The 18,036-nt window shown below is 58.2% G+C and overlaps 3 protein-coding genes and 1 long non-coding RNA gene across 9 annotated transcripts in view; 1 reads left to right on the forward strand and 3 right to left on the reverse strand.

Annotated features, from left to right (window-relative positions):
• Window positions 1-318: 318 nt before the first annotated feature.
• On the reverse strand, window positions 319-2,652 carry OCEL1 (occludin/ELL domain containing 1; the record flags this gene model as incomplete). The annotated part of the gene is made up of 6 exons (XM_038565300.1): window positions 319-733; window positions 916-969; window positions 1,216-1,381; window positions 1,598-1,797; window positions 1,921-2,055; window positions 2,398-2,652. Coding segments are annotated over 6 exons (933 nt in total), but the record flags the coding sequence as incomplete, so codon positions are not given.
• Window positions 2,653-3,393: 741 nt separating this feature from the next.
• Window positions 3,394-7,069, forward strand: LOC119864719. The gene is made up of 2 exons (XR_005375030.1): window positions 3,394-5,234; window positions 5,334-7,069. It is a non-coding gene; the product is annotated as an uncharacterized LOC119864719 (long non-coding RNA).
• USE1 (unconventional SNARE in the ER 1) lies at window positions 5,419-8,355 on the reverse strand. The gene is made up of 8 exons (XM_038566938.1): window positions 8,184-8,355; window positions 7,809-7,858; window positions 7,573-7,651; window positions 7,331-7,483; window positions 6,804-6,816; window positions 6,336-6,363; window positions 5,856-6,030; window positions 5,419-5,618 (listed from the first exon to the last, which is right to left on the reverse strand). Exons 1-8 carry the CDS (start codon window positions 8,322-8,324, stop codon window positions 5,436-5,438), a joined length of 822 nt encoding a protein of 273 aa, XP_038422866.1. The 5' UTR covers window positions 8,325-8,355; the 3' UTR covers window positions 5,419-5,435.
• A 1,363-nt stretch (window positions 8,356-9,718) lies between these two features.
• Window positions 9,719-18,036, reverse strand: part of MYO9B (myosin IXB) — an 89,455-nt gene continuing 81,137 nt past the window's right edge. For 4 of the 6 annotated variants that reach the window (XM_038566931.1, XM_038566933.1, XM_038566932.1 and 1 more), the window contains 14 exons: window positions 17,258-17,356; window positions 16,967-17,140; window positions 16,837-16,878; window positions 16,537-16,648; window positions 15,572-15,645; window positions 14,933-15,125; window positions 14,716-14,844; window positions 14,370-14,475; window positions 14,022-14,153; window positions 13,021-13,144; window positions 12,542-12,589; window positions 12,054-12,196; window positions 11,241-11,368; window positions 9,719-11,120 (listed from right to left, as the gene is read on the reverse strand). In XM_038566931.1, coding sequence (XP_038422859.1) covers window positions 10,705-11,120; window positions 11,241-11,368; window positions 12,054-12,196; window positions 12,542-12,589; window positions 13,021-13,144; window positions 14,022-14,153; window positions 14,370-14,475; window positions 14,716-14,844; window positions 14,933-15,125; window positions 15,572-15,645; window positions 16,537-16,648; window positions 16,837-16,878; window positions 16,967-17,140; window positions 17,258-17,356 — 1,920 coding nt within the window. In that variant the 3' untranslated portion in view covers window positions 9,719-10,704. The remainder of the gene's footprint in view (window positions 11,121-11,240; window positions 11,369-12,053; window positions 12,197-12,541; window positions 12,590-13,020; window positions 13,145-14,021; window positions 14,154-14,369; window positions 14,476-14,715; window positions 14,845-14,932; window positions 15,126-15,571; window positions 15,646-16,536; window positions 16,649-16,836; window positions 16,879-16,966; window positions 17,141-17,257; window positions 17,357-18,036) is intronic. The other 2 variants (XM_038566929.1, XM_038566930.1) reach the window with 2 other exon arrangements.

Below are 18,036 nucleotides of genomic sequence, written 5' to 3' on the forward strand. Positions count from 1 at the left end.
AGCAGGTACACTATCTCCTTAAAAAAAGAAGTCAGATGCTCAACTGACTGAGCCACCCAGGTGCCCTGGTTACTGGAAACTGTTGGGCCATGGAGCTCCCCCAGCCCAAGCCTGCCTGAGCAAGTAATGCTGGATGTCGGCCCCTCAGCATCCAGGGTCACATGAGGGCTCTTGGTGGAGAGGGGGCCCTCTGGACAGACCAGAGTTCACACCCTGTGTGGATAAGTCGCTTTCCTGGAATTTTGATTTTTAACTCCATTAGATGGAAGAACAACTTTTTGGTGCCAACTGAGTGAAATCAGGAGTGTTAAGCGGCTGTACACAGTAGGCATTTCATAAATATTTACTGCACCGAGACACAGACTCAGGCAAGACCTGCTTCCAGGGGATGGGCTGAGATCTGGGCTCAGGGCCAGTGGTCCCTGTGGAGGTTCTGGGAAGGCTTCCTGGAGGAGGTGCCATCCGAGCTGGGTCTCAAAGGCTGAGGCATTTGCCAAAGCTACCCCAGGAAGGGGTAACAGAAGGAGCTAGAGCCAGAAGGTAGTAAGAGAGGCAAGTACAGGGCAAGAGGGCCACCCTGCCATGTCCTTCCGCCTGTCCTCCAGGGCGCTCAGAAGTACACAGAGCCCTCGCAGTCTCCTTGCTCATCGAACTTCTGGATCTGCATCTTGAGGTGCCTGAGTTTGCCCTTCAGGTAGTGGCAGCGAGCCTGCTTGTCCAGGAAGCTGGGGTCCTGGGCAGGGCAAGACCCAGGAGAGTCCTTGTGGTGCTTTGGCCTCTGGCCCTCGGAGGCTCAACCCTTCACCTCTTCCTCTTTGGACCTCAGTTTCCTCTCCTTGAAACTGGGCTCACTGAGCCTCTTGGGAGGATGGGGTGTGCAAAGGCGGGCCTGTGGGGCTCGGGGGCACAACTCACCGTCTGCTTCTTCTCAAATTCCCTCCAGACGCGGGCAGCAACGTTGGCTTCCTTCTGCGAGTAGAGAAGGGGTTGGGGGTGCTCAGAGGATGCTGAACTCAAGGATGGATGGGGAAACTGAGGCTCAGACAAAGTGACCCGGGGGTGCAGACTTCCAGGGCTGACCCTGGTTACTATGCTGTGGTGCTCAACCAGCCCTGAAGAGGAAGGGGCCCAGAGACCTGGACCCAGAGGGGGTCCCAGAGCCCAGGGTCCACCACCTGGAAGGGCTGTGGGCCAGGGGTGTCTGCTGGGGCTGACCTGGCTTCGGGGCCTGGGCAGTGAGTTCAGCAAGGTCTCCAGCTGCTGGAGTTTTGCCAGGGCCGAGCCCACCTCCTGCTGGAGCTCCAAGAACTCTGTGTACTGGTCCTGGAACACCGCAGCGTAGCGGCTGCGTTCCCTCTCACTGCTCACTTGTGGGTACTTCCTGCGGGGTTCAAGTGGGTCAGAGCGGGGCGGAAAGAGCCCGACCCTTCCCCCAATCAGTTTAATTTGTTTTACTTTGCCCATGTTGGACTCCCGGCCCCAAAACCTCTTTTTCTCTTTTTACTATTCGGTAAACTCTTATACATTTGTCGAAGCCCCAGCCTCTATGCCCCTTCCCTGTTCCCAGGCATCAGGATCAAGGTGGGGGGACACTCACAGCTCATAGTCGGGCACTGGCTGGGGCCTTGGCGTGTGCTCCCTGGGGATGGCTTCGATAGGCTTCCTGGTGCTCAAGGGGGCCCGGGAGGGCAGCTCATCCTCAAATACAATCTTCTTGGGCCTTGCCCTGGGGGCTCCTAGTTGAGGCTCGCACAGAGCGCGGGGGGCGCTGGCTTCCCGGCCTGGGGGCACCAGTCGCTGCAGGTGCCGCAGGAATCATGTTCCCCACTTCCCTTGCCGCGGGGTGCCGCCCCCCCGGTAACCAGGGTGGGGAAGCCACGGCCCCCCACACCTGGGCGCCCTCCTCCCGCCCCGACTCACCGGGGGCCCAGGGCCGGGCGGGCGGGTCTGCAGGTCCCCACGGTGGCCGCGGGGCTTGGGCGGCTCCCGGGGCGGCGAGCGGGTCCTGCGGGGGGCGCCGTGGCCCGCGCGTGGCGGGGGCGGTCGGCGAGCGGCCTGCGGAGCCGGAGAAGCGCGCGCCTGGGGCGGGCGGGGCCGCGGGAGCACCGGGGGGCGGACTCCGGAGCCGCGCACCGGCCGCCACCGCCCACTCTCCATTTGCATACACGCACCCGATTGGCTCGCACAGCAGCCCGCCCCCGGCGGCGCAACCCGGAAAGGCGCTGCGCCCGTGACGTCAGCGCGCATCCCGGGTGGGCCCCGCCTCCAGTTAACCCCCGCGCTGCTGCAGCCTCGCCTGCTCAGGGCGCGTGAAGCCCGCGGACACCACCCCCGGGAAGCCCCCCGGGACTTCCGCCCCAGCTGCAGGCCGCACGGACGGCTCCCGTCCGGGGTTACCTGTCCCAGCGTCCGGGTCTCCGAGCCTGGGTCCGCTCCCAGAGACGCGCCCGAGTCCAGGTTGTGCTTTAACTTCAAAGGTTGGACCCAACTGGCGGGGTCGCTCCACAGGGTGGGGCGGGGCCTAGCGCGGCTGGGCGGGGCTGGCGGGGAGGGGGCGGCACCCCGCGGTAAGGGAAGTGGGAACCTGACCTGCTGTGTGCTTGGAGCTGGCCGCTCACCTTCTCTGACCCTCAGGGTTTGTTTTTGTTTTTTTGGCCTGAAAAACCAGTGGTTTTAGCAAACTTGTACTTATCGGGTGGCGGGCACTGAGGGGGGCACTTGACGGGATGAGCACTGGGTGTTATTCTGTATGTTGGCAAATTGAATACCAATAAAAAATAAATTTATTAAAAAAATAAAAAAATAGGGATCCCTGGGTGGCGCAGCGGTTTAGCGCCTGCCTTTGGCCCAGGGCGCGATCCTGGAGACCCGGGATCGAATCCCACATCAGGCTCCCGGTGCATGGAGCCTGCTTCTCCCTCTGCCTGTGTCTCTGCCCCCCTCTCTCTCTCTCTGTGTGACTATCATAAATAAATAAAAATTAAAAAAAAAATAAAAAAATAAAAAAACTTGTACTTATCTATTTACTCAAAAATTATATTTTATTTTTAAAAGATTATTTATTTATTTATTTATTTATTTATTTATTTATTTATTTATTTATTCATGATAGACATAGGGGGAGAGAGAGGCAGAGACACAGGCAGAGGGAGAAGCAGGCTCCATGCTGGGAGCCCCACGCGGGACTCGATCCCGGGACTCCAGGATAGCGCCCTGGGCCAAAGGCAGGCGCTAAACCGCTGAGCCACCCAGGGATCCCCAAAAATTATATTTTAAAAATATGAGAGAAACTGGGTTGTCCTACTTTTTAAAAATTTTTAAAGATTTTATTTATTTATTCATGAGAGACACAGAGAGAGAGGCAGAAACACAGGCAGAGGGAGAAGCAAGCTCCATGCGGGGAACCCCATGTGGGACTCGATCTTGGGTCTCCAGGATCACGCCCTGGGCCAAAGGCAGATGCTCAACTGCTGAGCCACCCAGGAGGTCCCCCACTTTTCTAACTCCAGGGCTATTACAGTTTCCCACAAGAAGTTTTACATCTTAACTAATCTGGTGAGAGAAAAAGTTCAGAGACGATATGTTTTTCTTTTCCTGCACATTTTTTTTTCTTGTTGATTTTTGGGAGCTCTTTGTATACCAAGGATGTAGTTTAACCAAGTAGTGTATCTCTTCTTTTACTATTATAGGTGAGATCGTCTGATACATTTTGCAGCTTTTTTTTTTTCCCCGCATGAAGGAAACTAAATATTCATTAAGCCCTTGCTGTTTTACTAAATTGTCGTTTAAATAGCTTTTTTTTAGTTACTTTGAGTTTTTCATATAGTCCTATCATCTGCAAATTAACTTTGCCTTTGTCCTCATTTTTTAAAATTATTTTTTATATATTTTTTAAAGATTTTACTTATTTATTCATGAGAGACAGAGAGAGAGGCAGAGACAGAGGCAGAGAGAGAAGCAGGCTCCATGCAGGGAGCCCGACATGGGACTCGATCTCGGGTCTCCAGGATCACGCCCTAGGCCGAAGGCGACGCTATACCGCTGAGCCATGGGGCTGCCCTGTCCTCATTTTTAAATCTCAATTCTTTCTTGTCTAGTTGAATTGACCAGCACTTCCAGACGATGTTAAACCTCTGGGGGAGTTGGGTGGATTCTGTGGGCATCCCCCTCCACCCTCCTGTATTTGGTGGCAGGATTGCCAGTATTTGTTCATTATATTGAGTGCTGTTTTTGGCTTGAGATTCTGCAGTTAAATGAGGGCAATATCTATCATTGCTTATTATTATTTTTTAAAAATTGTATTTATTTTTTGCTTATTGTTTATTGAGGGATATTGAGTAATGGATACTCTACAGTACAAAGTACGATTTTACCCTCTGATTTTGTTTCCTGATGCATGAATATGGCTATTAACAAACTTCCTATCGAACCATCTCTGCATCTTGTGTGAGCCTTCTTAAGATGGATTTTTTTTTCAAAGACTTTAGGTAAGCTCTATACCCAAAGTGGGGCTCGAACTTACAACCCTGACACCAAGAGTTGCATCCTCTACCGACTGAGCCCGCCAGGTGCCCCTTAAGATCTATTTTTTGAAAGTTGCCATTAGAGCTTATAAAAAACTTTAGTTGGTGTTTTTACACCCATGTTGACGGTGACCCTCCACGTGGGTACTTCCATGTATATTCCCACAGTGGCCACTCTCACAGGCCTGGGACAAACATCCTAGTGCACCTGTTACCTGCCCAGCCTCTCTCACTGAGCTCCCTTGGTCACCTCCTTCACAGGCTTCACCTTTGACATCTGGAGGGAGGGTGAGCAGAGCCCAGGACTGATGGTTCTCCTGGGACTCCCACTCCATGACGTCTTCCAGGGTCCAACTCTGGAGTAGTGCCCACGCAGTCCTCACCTGAAATGATCAGGCTATGTCCTTGGCAGGGCAGAGTTCCCACAGACCCTCGTGTGTTTGTTGAATGGCTTGGTGAAGGCTCTCTAGTTTCCTGAGAGCTCAGGTTGTGGCTGGACTAAGTCCTGTCTCTGAATTCTCACCTTCAGTCGCAAGCAAGGCCCAGCACTGACGCTCTCTCCTCCAGGCTGACGTCCAGAGGTATCCCCATTCCCCTCCCACCCTCCGGGCTTCACCGCAACCGGACAGGCTGAAGGCACCGTGTCTGGCTCTGACCCTACCAGCCGGGGGCTCCTGTGTCTTCTTGGAACGTGGCCTTTTTCAGTGTGGGGTAGGTACCACGGAGGGACTGAAGGGGGGGTATTGCTGGGTCACTACTCCTCCCAGACTGACCTTTCTCTCCTGCTCATGCGTTCCCCGTGGCTCTCAGGAACCTGCAAAGAGCCTCCGTATTGTTGTCCAGCCCAAAGGGCAGCCCTGGACACGGGTGGAGGGAAGACAGAGGCTAGACAAGCTGGGCCAGCACAGGTCTTTATTTGAGTTTGGGCATGATGCGAATGAAGAGGATCATGCTGATGAAGATGAAGCAGACGATAATAAGCATGGCCCAGAGCAGCCAGTTGACCGACTTCTGTGTGTGCTGCTCCAGCCGCTCCGATTCGGTCTTCAGCTTCTCCAGGTTCTGGTCAGCCATCTTGAGGGAGTGTGACAGGGTCTGTGGGCGAGGTGGGGAGGTCAACGGGACTGTGGCCAAGTGTGGCCTCTCCCTGCCGCCTGGGGGCAAGTCTGCTCCTCTTGGCCCTTGCTAGTACTATGTTCTCTGCTGGGGGGTCCACGTCTGCCTTCTGTCAAACTTCTATCATCTGAGAGCCCTGGCCACGAGGCCCCTCTGCTGGGGAGCCATCTCTGGTGTCCCCGGGCAGAGGCTAGGAAGTTCCCCCGGCCCTCACACCTGGTTGTCCTTCTTAATGACGCTCTGGGCGGCCAGCGTGTTGCTCTTGAGGCTCCTTGCCAGGCCCAGCATCTCCTCCGCCAGCTTCTCCTGGAGGTCCTGATGCCGCTGCAGGACGACGTCTAGCTCGGCTGCTGACTGTTTCTCATCCCCTGATCTGGGCCCTGCCACCCCGCTGACCTCACACAGAGGTGGACGGGTGGGCAGGAGACAGGGTGGAGGAGTGGGAAGAGACCAACACATTCCCAGGGAGCCCAGAGGTTATGGCTCCAGCCCCTGCCCTGCGTAGGGTTCCGTTTCCCCTTCTTCACTTTGGCTTTTTGGAAGAGCATCCCCAGAAGTGGCTTCTGATCGGTGATTTAGATGCTTGCGGGGGCCTTCATGGTTTGGTGCCTCAGTGGTCCCAGGTTCATCCCGCCCCACCCTCCACCCTCCACCCTTCCCATCCCCGTGCTCCCCCCAAGGGCTGAAGACACTCACATTCTCTTCCTCACATCCAGCTTGGGCTCTGGAAGCAAAAAAGGCCAAGCAGGAAGAAGGAGAAGATTGGTTTCCTGTTTCCCAGCTTCCTGATGGTTGCTTGTGATGTGTCTGCTACTCATCATGTCGTTTCCTGTCTTATCTGCTTCCCAGCGAGCTCCTGATCATGCTTCAAAGCTCTAGCTCAAAAGTCCTCTCTTCTAAGCAGTTTTCCTCACTTCTATTTGGGCTCTCCCAGGCCCCAGGCCCCCTCTGTTGGCTTACCCTTGGCCCTGCGGCCTGGGGGTATCCAGCTTTCTTCCCTCTGGGGGCCAGCTCCTCTGTCCTGGCATCCCCATCAGGCACAGCTAGGTGACACCCCTGGGGCTACACTCCCTGGGCTGTGGGAGACCCCAGGGGAGCCAGGCGCAGGATGTGAGGCAGCGTGACAATTAAGCCTCAAGTCCTGTTTTACTCAGGGTGACTCACCTCCAGCAGAATCCTATGGGAAAAAGGGAGAGCCATGAAGTCACCTGCCTTGTCCTGCACCCCAAACTATCCTTTCTGCTCTCAGACTCTGCCCCCACAACCCCCCGCCGGCAAGTCCCATGACCTCAGGATCTCAGTTTCTTCATATTTTGAAGGGTTTAGCTGATCCACATAAAAGGCTCAAAAAGACACTTGCCGTCCTATTTTGCAGATGGAAAAACTTGTCTATTTGTGGCAAGATGAGATAAAGTCATGTAACTGGCAAACTCATCTGATGCTCTGGGCCAACTCTGGGGTGCCAACTAGACAGGCACCATTTTTGCCTCGGACCAAACTCCTATCCATCTAGCAAAGTCCTGGCTCGGCCTTTCTTGATGGCCCAGGGCAGAGGCTGTTGGGCTCCCTAGTGTCCCTATGCCTGCCAGCATTTGTTGTTCTGGCCACACCCAGGCACTAAACTATCCCTGACCAGAGGGACCAGGGACCAGGGACCAGGGACCAGGGACCAGGGAGGAAGGCAGCCCTACCGTGCCTAGCAGCTCATTCCTCATTTCGCTAGTGTATCGTGCCCGTGACTGCAGATGCACCGTCTTCGTGGCAGGCACCCGCTCCCTGGCTGTGGTTGGTACGCGGCCAGGGGCCAGGAACTGGTTGGCTAGTGCCTTCTCTGAGGCAGAGGTCTGCAGAAGGGGGAAGAGGGGTCACCGGAGGGGCAGGTCCACGGCAGGGAGTGTGATGAGGGCTGAGGAAGTAGAGCACCCCTGCTCACCAGCTTCTCTGCCTGCAGCATCCCCTTCAGGAAATCCACCTTGCGGGAATATTCATTGATCACCTCAGAGGCTGGTTTGCTGGAAGGTGAGAAGAGGAAAAAGAAAACCTGTCCACTGTCTCTAGTTCCGGGAAGGATCTCAGCAGGGGCTGGAGCCCAGGGATTCCCTGACAGGAGCTGGCCCTGGCCCTGATTCCCATCCCAGATTTGAAGCCCCTGTAGCCACCTGCACTCACCTTGCTTGGGCTTTCAGGGCCTGCAGCATGTCCTCAAGGGCTCCCACGTACTGGGAAGGGAAAGTGGGGGTGTCAGCCTGGTCCCCCATACCCTTCCACTCCTCCCTCTCCTGCCCAAAGGGAGTGCTGTCAGGGCCAACAAGGGGCGGGGCCAGGATGGGGCGGGGCCTAAAGGGGGAGGAGACACGCGCCGAGGGGGCGGGGCCAGATGAACCCTAGGGAATGGGGCGGGCGCTGCAGGTGGACGTGGCGGACCGACCGGAAGGGGCGTGGCCAGAGCGGTTGTTGGGACGGGGGAGCGGGGCCCGGTGTCCGCTACCGCGGAGGCCACCCCCCGGAAGTCAAGCTCCACTTGACAGTGCAGATTTCCCTCACCTTCTCCAGACGCCACTCTTCCGGGTCCCGCTTCTCCGCTGCCATCGCCTCGCAGCGGCACAGCAACCGCACTAGGTTCAGCTCCAGCCTCGACGCTGCCATCATCTCCCGGCCGTACCCTGCCCCTTCCGCCGGCGCCATCTTGGAGAAGGGCGGAAGTGCCCTCTTTGGGCCTCTTCCGGGCGCGTCCGCCACTCGTTCGCTGTTGCGTCTTGGGGGCGGAACTAATGTGTTTTTTGGGGGCGGGGGGGGACTAATGTGTTGTTTTAGGGAGAGGCGCTGTACTGTCCGTATCTACTCGAGACTAGATGGCGTTTTCCCCTCTCAAGCGTCTTAACCCGTCCGGAGGGGTTAAACGGACCCGGTCCATTCGTCGCTCACGCCGTCTCCAGCTCGGTTCTTCCCACGCCGAGCTCTCCCGTACCCCGGCAGCCCTACCCGGTTCTTGCCTGGGTACGGCCTGGGATGCAGGAATCCGAGGCTTAGGGGCCCATCCAGAGTTTACGGTTATGAGCTTCCGGCCCTGACACCGACTCCATCCCCCCCACCGCAGAGGCCCTGAGGAAGTTTATTTTCTGGGCCCGGTTCCTTCTTTGGGAAAGGTACAGTGTGACAAAGCCTGCCTCAAGGGGGGACATTAGCTCTCGGGGTGAGAGGTGGGACAGTCAGACCCTCATGGAGAGAACCCCACCTGGGTCCTCAGGCAGTCAAGGCCCATCCTGTGACCTCCCTGCACCCCTTGGCCTGCGGAGGGCAGGGTAGGGGTTGGAACGTCAGAGGTACTGGAGCTTGGCTGGCAAGCAGCACTCATCCATCTTCCACCCCTGACGTCACCTGTGTCCTGGTCACACCAGTGGGCTTGGTGTCTTCGCAAAATACTATGTAGGAGACTAAACCCAGGGTGAATGAAATAGGGCACTAGAGGCAGCCTGGGCAGGCTCTGAATCCCAGCCCTGCCCCATCCCAAATGTGTGGCCTCGGACAAGCCTCCCAGCTCTTTCTCGTGTGTCACATGGACTAGGGTTCTTCACTGTCCACCCCCCGCCAGCCCCATGGGCCCCACCTGCCAGCAAGTTCCCACAGCTGCCCATCTTACTGCAGACTGGGAGCTGGTCTGAGAGGGGATGGTGGGGGTGGGGATGGGGTGTGTACCTTCTGGCTCTGGTGGGCCCACTGGGAACTGATCTCTTCATAATGAGATGACCCTTTTAGCTGACATTTAAGTCTTAAGTAGGGGTAGGGTGGGTGCTAAAACATGGCAACAGGAGGCAGTCCCCCCACCCCCCGGCCCCATTTCCAGATTAATAAATAAGCACCTCCAGCAAGCACACCACTCCAGAGTGAGGAGTAATGTGAAATTCCAACAGCAGTGTTTGCTGGGGGCGGGGGGTGTCAAGGCAGGTCCTCCCCGACAAGGGACATAGCCCCTTGCCCTGCATCTGTCTTGGCTGAAGCCACAGGGTGGACCACCCCCACCTGCCAGCCCCTCCTCCCCCAACTGACTCTGAACCAGTCTGAGAGGAACTGCACACAAATACCTTTCAGGCACTTTTTATTTTGCACGGCTTGCGGGGCACCCGGGGCACCCACCTCTCATCCCAGACCTGTGGCCATGTGTCTGGGGAGTGAGCCAAGCCTAAGAGAGGGGAAGCCCAACTCCGGAGAGCCCCAGGCTGTCACTGTTGTCCAGTAGGAATGTACAACCTTGCCCTCCCTGCCTGTGAGTGGTCCTGAGTCGCGGCTCCTGTTTGCCACATGGAGTGGGCAGTGTGCCGAGGGCAGCCTCCTCCAGCCTCCTGAGTCCAGGGCATGGTGGACAGAAGAGTGATGGCCACATTCAAGTGTCCCTCGGATGTGAGGTCTGTGGTGCTGCAGGTGGAGGCTGCCTACCACCTTGTGTCCTGACTCCAGCCACCAGCCTTGAACCCCAGAGGGGCCCCAATACTCCTTCCAAGGCATGCCAGCCAGGTGGCTGCCAGCCGGGCAGAGGATGAGTCTGAGAAAGACTTGGGGGCAGTCCTGTGCCCCAAGTGTCCAGATCCCTTGGGCAAGGTCCTGGCCCTCAGACCCTGGGCCCCAAGCCGTCCTCGTGCAGGTCTGGGCCTCTGACGTGTGGCAGCTGTGCAGGCTTTGCTCTGAAGACTCATGTCCGGGTTATAAGGGAGATGCAGGGCGTTAATATAAAAGTTTGTACATACATGTATAAAAAACAATTTGGTCTCTGGTTAAGGCTGTTAACAGTTTAAAGTTATGTAAACCACGCACAAAGAAACAGTTACCATAAAAACAAAAAAAGAGGTGGGGGATGCCAATGCCAGGCTGCCCACCATGATTTGGTGATCTGAGTGGGCGCGTCTATATGATGTGGGTAGGCTGAGCCTTGGGTGGCCTCTCCCTGCTTAGGACTCTGCAACTGGGGCTAGTGCCCACCTCACATTGTCTTAGAGTTTTTCATTTGGGATCCTTCTCAGCCAGATGCTGGCTCTTCAGCTCAGTGACCAGCTCTGGCACTGGGTGGCCCTCAGCCGTTGGCCTGGCCCGAAGTGGGGGGCAGGCAGTAGGTTGGGGGGTCTGAGTACCTCCGCTTGGCCCCAGGAAGCCGGCTGTCCTCATCCAGGGGCTCCCGGATGCCCTGCACGGGCAGGTGAGTGCTGGGTGTGATATACACAGAGTGTACCTGGTCCGGGCGGCGGGCAGGCGGCTCTCGGCGCCTCACTGGGGCAGCAGCCTCCTGGGCACCCGGTGCCCGGCCAGGGAGGTGGGAGGGCAGGCCGGGTGGGAGCTTGATGTTGGTTGTGGGCATGATGGGGGTCCGCCGGGGGGTCTTCACTCTGACCGTCACGAAGGACGACGGCCTTCGTCGTGGAGGGGCGGCTGCCACGGGGAGGGGGCTCAGGGCAGGCGCGCCGGGGCTGGGGAGAGCAGGCGCGGGGGGCCCTTTTGAGAGACAGACGGCAGGGTTACTGCAGCTTCGGGGCCAGGAGACGGACCCTTGCCCCAGGGCCTGCCGGTGGTGAACATGGGAAGGAGCAAAGCAGACGCTGCCTTAATACTGACCTTCGGAGGCCCCCCGCCCGGCCCGCTCTTCCAACAGGCTCTCAGTGCTGGCTGACGTTTCAGAGTCCAGGTTTTCCTCATCGGAGCCCCGAGGGTCCAGCTCCGGCAGCCGATAGGTGATGTCCTCCCTGGGGGTGGGGGGAGGGTGTCACGGTGTCCAAGGCTGTTCCCAGGGTCAAAGACCACCCAACAATAGTGCCAGGCCAGCTGGGGACAGAATAGGAACTTCCTGGTCCTGGGTGGGAGGCCCTGCCCTTAGTACCCATCCCCAAATCCCCAAATCACATCTGGCCCAGAGAAACTCCGAGGAGCAATGTGTCAGGCTGCTGAGGGAAGCCATCCACCTCGCCTATACTCAGCTAGTGATATGTTTTTGCCTCAGGGCCTTTGCAAGTGCTATTCCCTCTGCCCGGAGTCCTCTACCCTGTTCCTAGGACTGGGGTGGCCAGGTGGCCCAGGTCACACCTGTTCTACTGGCATAATGGTAGTGGCAGCCCTACTCACACATCTTGACCAGATGACAGATTCGTTGTTTACCCTAGTTAAGACCAACTTCAAGACAAAGTTTGGGCATTATCCCTCTGCTGCCCCTTCTTTTCCTGTGGACCACGTGGCTTCCCATGGTCAAGCATGGGGTTTAAACAGAGCCCTAGGCTGCACTTTAGGACAGTAGCACCCCATGAGGGAGGTACTGGATGACGGGAAGGAGTCTAGCCCGTCAGCCTCCTAACAGCCAGGTCTGCTCTGCAGAGGGGCCTGGGGATGGGGGCCAGATGGCACAGCTGAGGGCAGAAAGGGGGCAGAGACACTTGCTTCTCCTCTTTGATGGACTGTATCCGCTCAATGAGGATCTCCTTCTCACGGTCCTCATCACCGCTGGGCACTTCTTCTTCTGGCAGCACCCCCAGCTCCTCCAGGCTGCCAGCACTGCTTCCTCGGGCCTTGGGGCTCTTGATCTACAACAGAGAAGTGGCAGGTCTGGCTGGCCCCTCTGGGTGGGTGGGGCCGGTGCTCTCGGGAGGGGAGAGTCGGGTGTGAACAACTCTGGGAGAGGTTAGTTCTGATGTGGAAGGTGGGTTTAGTGAGGCTGCTCCAAGGATCACATGGGGGCCGAGTGGCTGGTGCTCGGCTGATTAGTCATCCTCCGCACAGGTGGTCATCAGCAGTGGGCCTCCCCCAGCATGCACTTCCAGAAGGTTAGCACGTGCTCGGTCTATCCTATGAGACCATGGGCACGGAGGGAACCCAGCATGCACCGCACCCGGAGTCATGCAGGGTGGGCCCACGGAACATGTACATACCAGGACCCCCTCATAGGGAGACGAGAACCCCAGTTTGAGAGGCCATGGCTGGGGAAGAGACGAACAGAGGGTAACCACCCAGGGCCACGACCACCACCCAGGCATGTCACGGGCACCGAGCCACATCTGACTTTAGGGACAAGGACAGGGCCCTCCCAGGGGAATCAGGACCTGCCCCCCAAGCCCCCACCCCCACCGTATGGCCACTTTCCCCGGAGGTGTGGGTGGAAGATGATGTGAACATCACCAAGTGGATGACAGGTCCCCTGCTGCCCTTTGAGGGCTGGTTGGCAAGAGGCTGAGCGAAGAAGGCGGTCATTGAGCTGAGTTGGGGAACTGGCCCCCAACCGTGCTCCCATGAGGCCCCTGGCAGGAAGCCTTGTGGCCAAGGGTGGGCTGGGAGCTCAAGGGGTGGAAAAGTGAGACCTCGCCCCACCGCCCCAGCCAGGCCCCTGGCCATGCCCACCCAGCGTGCTTACAGCGTTCTGTCGCAGGAGGGAGAGCCTGCGGAAGGCGATGCTCTCCGCAGCTTCCAGCTGGTTAATCTCCTCCATCTTCACCTTGTACTTCCTCATCTGTTCTTTGATCAGCATCTCCACGCAGCTGCAGAGAAGGGGACTCAGTTACTGCCCCCAGGATGGTGGTGTTGGGGCCCGGGGTCTAGAGAGGCCCTAGCTGGAGACCCAGACAGAGGCCACACAGGGCCGCAGACACAGCCGTGGGCAGTGGCCCTCATCTCCATGCCAGCTCACTGTGTGACCTCGTGTGGCTTGCGCCACCTTTCCGAGCCTGAGTCCCTGTCTCGACAAGGCTCCTGGTTTGAAGGAAGAAGTCTAGCACCCTGGATCAAAGTGAACCAATCCCTCACAGTCATCCTGCCTCACGCAGGAGTATGAACAGGGAGCCTGGGTGATCGGTTGCAGCGGCTGCAGGCACTGAGCCCCCGGGGGCTCCAGCAGGTGCACTGTGAGTGCTAAGGGTGTGCGGCGGCTCAGCCCAGAGAGGCAGTCACAATTCAGATTTTCCATCATCACACCCACATAAGAAAAAATGGGAGCAAAGAATGTGCTGGAAGAGGCTGGAAGCAAATCTGTCACCACCACGCCGCTACCCGGGTAGTGTCAGGGCCGCACAAGAAACCACCTAGGGTGACGGGTTCTTCTTTTTACAACTTGAAGCCTGAATAATGTCCCATTAGTCTGACGACTTCCTTCTGAGTTCTTCTGAAGAACTCTTTGAAAACTTTTGAAGACGACGCAGGGGGCAGAAGGGACCCCCAGACAGCTGTTTCTTTCCTGACAGTTCTCACTGCTGCCAGAGGCCAAGAACATGGGGCTTTACTGTCTGCCCCGCACCCTGTGACTGGAGAGGAGGGCTTCCTCCTTTTTCCCCGAGTTCTTCAGCCTCAAACACACTTGGCAGTGATGCCCTGGCCGCTGAAGGAGACATGGGGTGGGGAGCCCTGGCACCTAGCACTCACGTGGTGACCTTGAGGACGTCCTTCATGCTGGTCAGTGGGTCTGAGTTGTCCGGGCAGCGCAGGAGGCAGGGTGCAAAGATGATGGCTAGAGCGCTGGGTGACATACGGTTCACGTCTTCAAGCAGGGCCACCCTGCGTGGTGAGCGGCAGTTAGGGGTGGCCAGGAAGCTCCTGGACCGAGGCCGGAGCCCTGGGGTTGTGGCACCACACCCTGGAGCTGGGAGAGGGGGCACGAGAGGCACCACAGAAGAGTCTGGGGGCCCCCCCACCCGAGGGACCCAGGGAACACTGCAGCGGGGCTCTTGATGGGGACCCCCACCCCAGGGAGAGCAGGCAGCAGGCACTTGCTTGACGAGGTGGAAGATGAGCCGCTCCAGGGAGTTGTGGTTGGCCTCAGGCAGGTGCTCCAGGACGGCGTAGATGGCGGCCAGCTGCTCCTGCTTCTCTGGCAGCTCTAGGAGGGCCCAGCGCGTCAGCTCCCTGTGGGCCTGGCCCTGACACGTTCCCAGGGTGCCCGGGAGCCTCCCACTGAGTGGGGGCTGGGCTGGGTGTGTGACAAGATGCAGAGCCCCACAGGGGTCCTGGCCCTGCCCCAGGCTAGGCACCTGCGCCTCTCCGACCGGCCACAGTGAGCACCTGTGGTTCGAACCCCGACCCTGCCCACATGCGCACCCTCGCTGCTGCCGAGACTCACCTACGGCTCGGAGGAAGTCGCCGTACTGGGCAAAAGTCATGAGGGGCTCGGGCAGCTCTCGAAGCCACTGTTTGAGCACGCCGGTGATGGCATGGATGGGGAAGTTCTCCAGCTTGACGGCCGCGGGGTCTGTGGGAAGGCCAGGGCGGGGCTGGTGAGGACAGGCAGGGGGGCCGTGCCCGCGCGCCCACGGTGCCCACCCACCCTCGACACCCACCTGTCTGCAGTGCCTGTCTTAGCTCCCGAGTGCGGTTGGCGGCGCCTGACTTGCGGTAGAGGCCCTCGGTGTATAGGCCATGCATCTCCACATGTTCTAGAAGCTTCTCCAGCACGATGGGCACTGAGGCCTTGTCACTGGTCAGGCTGTCCACGCACACGCCGAAGTGGCCTGGCTCGGCACCGGGCTCGCTCTGCAACACCAGAGGTGGGGTCAGGCCTCCCGTGTGGGCTCCATCCCTCCCTGCAGGCTGCTGGGGGTGGCTGCCTGGGAAGGTGAGCTTGTTGATCGCCGGGCAGGGGTTCCCCACAGCTCCCTCAGGGCAGATGGTCCTGCTCCTGCTGCAGCCCCAGTGCTTGGGACCCTCCTCCCTTGTGCTTCCCTCCCTCTGGAGGAGGGAGGAGCAGGGCTGGAGGTCTGAGATGCACACAGAAGCCCAGTCCTGTCTCGGGGGACTTCAGGGGTCTCTGACAGAGCCAGAGTGTGCTCTGCTGACACCAGACCAGCCCCTCCTGCCAGCTCCCTGCTCCTACCTGACACCTAACCTTGGCTTCGCACCAAGCACACCTTCTCCCCCTATGGCTTAGGATGGCCTCACCCAGGTGTTCTGGGGAGGTTCCTGGCCCTGCAGGGGCTCACCTTTCTCCCGCATGTGTAGGAACAGTAGGTCTGAATCTTGTGCACACACTTCTTGTGGCAGGTCATCTTGCACACTAGGAGGTCATGGGGGGTGTCACAGATGGTGCATCAAGGGCCCCAGGTCCCTGGGGCCACCTGCCCTATCAGCCAGGGATCCGCTGACTGGCTTCTGAATTTGAGTCTAAGAATTTCTGCCTTGATTCCCACGACAGGAAGCCACATGGGCAGATGTTCACAGCTGGTGACTGTTAGTGGCCTTAGAGCCCGGCCAATGGGACAGGAGCAGAGGTTTGGGGAGCCATACTTGAGAGAGAAAGTTAGCTGAGACCAAAAAAGAGGGGGCACCAAGTGTCCTGGTCTCAGAAGTATCTGTGACGGACACAGGCGGATAGGTTGCTCCTTACACGAGGACTGAGGAGACAGGAGACCCGGGCAGAAGACAGGGGGGCTGATCACGGAGGGAAAACACAACTGCCAGAGACCTGACTGAGCTGGCCCAGGGCTAGACCCTCCTGCCAGCTGGGTCATCCTGGACTTTGTCTGTGTCTCAGGGCTCCTATGGGGGTGCCTGGCCTTGCCTGCCACATGAGGGGGGGACTCTGGGGGTCTGGAGAGGTGCTAGTGGTTCAGGCAGCAGGAGCAGTGGGTTCCTAAGCTGGAAGGTGGGACATGGGGTAGCCTGCCAAGGGGGGTCATGTGGAGGGCAGGCTGCAGAGGAGGGTGGGGGCCTCAGGGCCGGCTGAGAATCGGGATTTACCCCAGGGTGATGGTGGGAGGACTGAGAGGCTGAGGCACGGCCAGGGCAGTATTCCAGAAAGTTCCACCCTGTGGCTCACATGAAGGCCCAGGTGCACAGGGAGGGGTTGGGGACATGGTGAAGGGTTAGGAGGTTTGGTGGAGGGTAGTGGGGTGTGAGGGGAAGTGGTGGGGGAGTTAGGGAATGCTGGAGGGGGGCGGGCACTCACCGCTGCAGAGCAGGGCCTTGTCCATGAGCCAGATGTATGAGAGGCACTGCTCACACGACTGCGGGATGCTCACCTGGTAGCTGACGAACACGTGCCCGTTGTGGTGCTGGGCCTGGGGGCCACAGGGGAGGGTGTTGAGTGGCCAGGGGGGACCCTCCACGGTCTCACCACGCGGCTACTCAGTGTGATCATAGCACGTGGCATCTCAGGGCTGAGGTGCATGGTCACCATTAGGGCTCCGTATGGCCGAGCAGGCAAACACGCTCACACACGCTCACGCACACATGCACAAATACTCACAGCGCGATCCTGTTTCCGCTTCTTCTTCTGAGCTTTGCTCTGCTGTGAGGGAGCACAGAAGTGAAGTCTGGATCGGCCCTGGGAGTACCCCCGCCTCCCCGCCCACCGTCCCTGAGGCGGCACCACCAACCTTGGGTGGCTCGAAGTCGTTCTTGGTGTGCCCGCGGGTGAACTCGTCAAGCAGCGACTGGAAGAGGTTGAGGACCAGGTTGGTGTCCTTTTCACCCCGCTCTGCTGCCAGGTTGTTCACCACAATCTGGTAGTTCTCCATCAGGTCCTTGTAGCCGACGTGGATCTTCCCGTTCTGTGGGGACGCAGGCGTGACCCCGGTGGGACAGACAGCGGTGGGGCGGGGGGGTGCCCTGGAGAGGGCTCAGGAATCCCCACAGGGGCCCTCCCCAAGGCTGGGGGCTGCACGTACGGGGACGGAGTACATGGTTTTGAGGTTGCTCCTGAATTTCTCAGTGGCTTCGATGAATAAGCTCTCGGTGGGAGTCTTCTGAGAACGCAGATCGTTTATCTGGAGAAAAAGAGATGCCCTGATGTGGAGTTACCCGAGGCTTGGCATCTGATTGGTTGTTGCTCTGCTCCATTCCAGGTCCTTCTTTCACTCCTCTATGATCCCAGCAAAAAAATCCAGGCCCTCTGGCCAATCCTAGTCTTTCCAATCCTTTCAGTCCAGGTTTAAACTAAACACCCAGCATCTGGGGTGGATTACGCTAGGGGCGGGTGTTGAACAGCATCCCTGGCCTCCACCCACCAGATGCCAGTAGCAGTCCCCACTCACGACAGCCAAAGATGTCTGCAGATGTAGCAACTGTCCCCTGGAACACAATCATCCCTGACTGAAAACCAGTGGTCTAGCCTGGGCCCCTCCTTCCACCCTACACAGGTGCCGAACACTGAGCCACGCCCCAGATGCATGTCATGGTTACTGATTCACGGCCACCATATACAACATGTGCTTAATCAGCATCTGCTCTGAGAACCCAATGCATTTTGTAAAAGTGTATTTGAAGCAAAATAAGTTGATGGCCAGGGCTGAGCCACAGTGAGGCCACCGGGGGATGCAGGTATGTCTGGCGCCCTCCTGGCTGCAAGCACTTCCATTTCAAGGATGAAAGTGGGGCAATTACCCCTAAGGGTGCTGAGAGATAACAGAGAAAGTGTCTTCAAACAGTAGATTTTGAACTTCCTGGG

This window comes from Canis lupus, chromosome 20 (assembly GCF_011100685.1).
Source record: "Canis lupus familiaris isolate Mischka breed German Shepherd chromosome 20, alternate assembly UU_Cfam_GSD_1.0, whole genome shotgun sequence".
Lineage (NCBI taxonomy): Eukaryota > Metazoa > Chordata > Mammalia > Carnivora > Canidae > Canis > Canis lupus.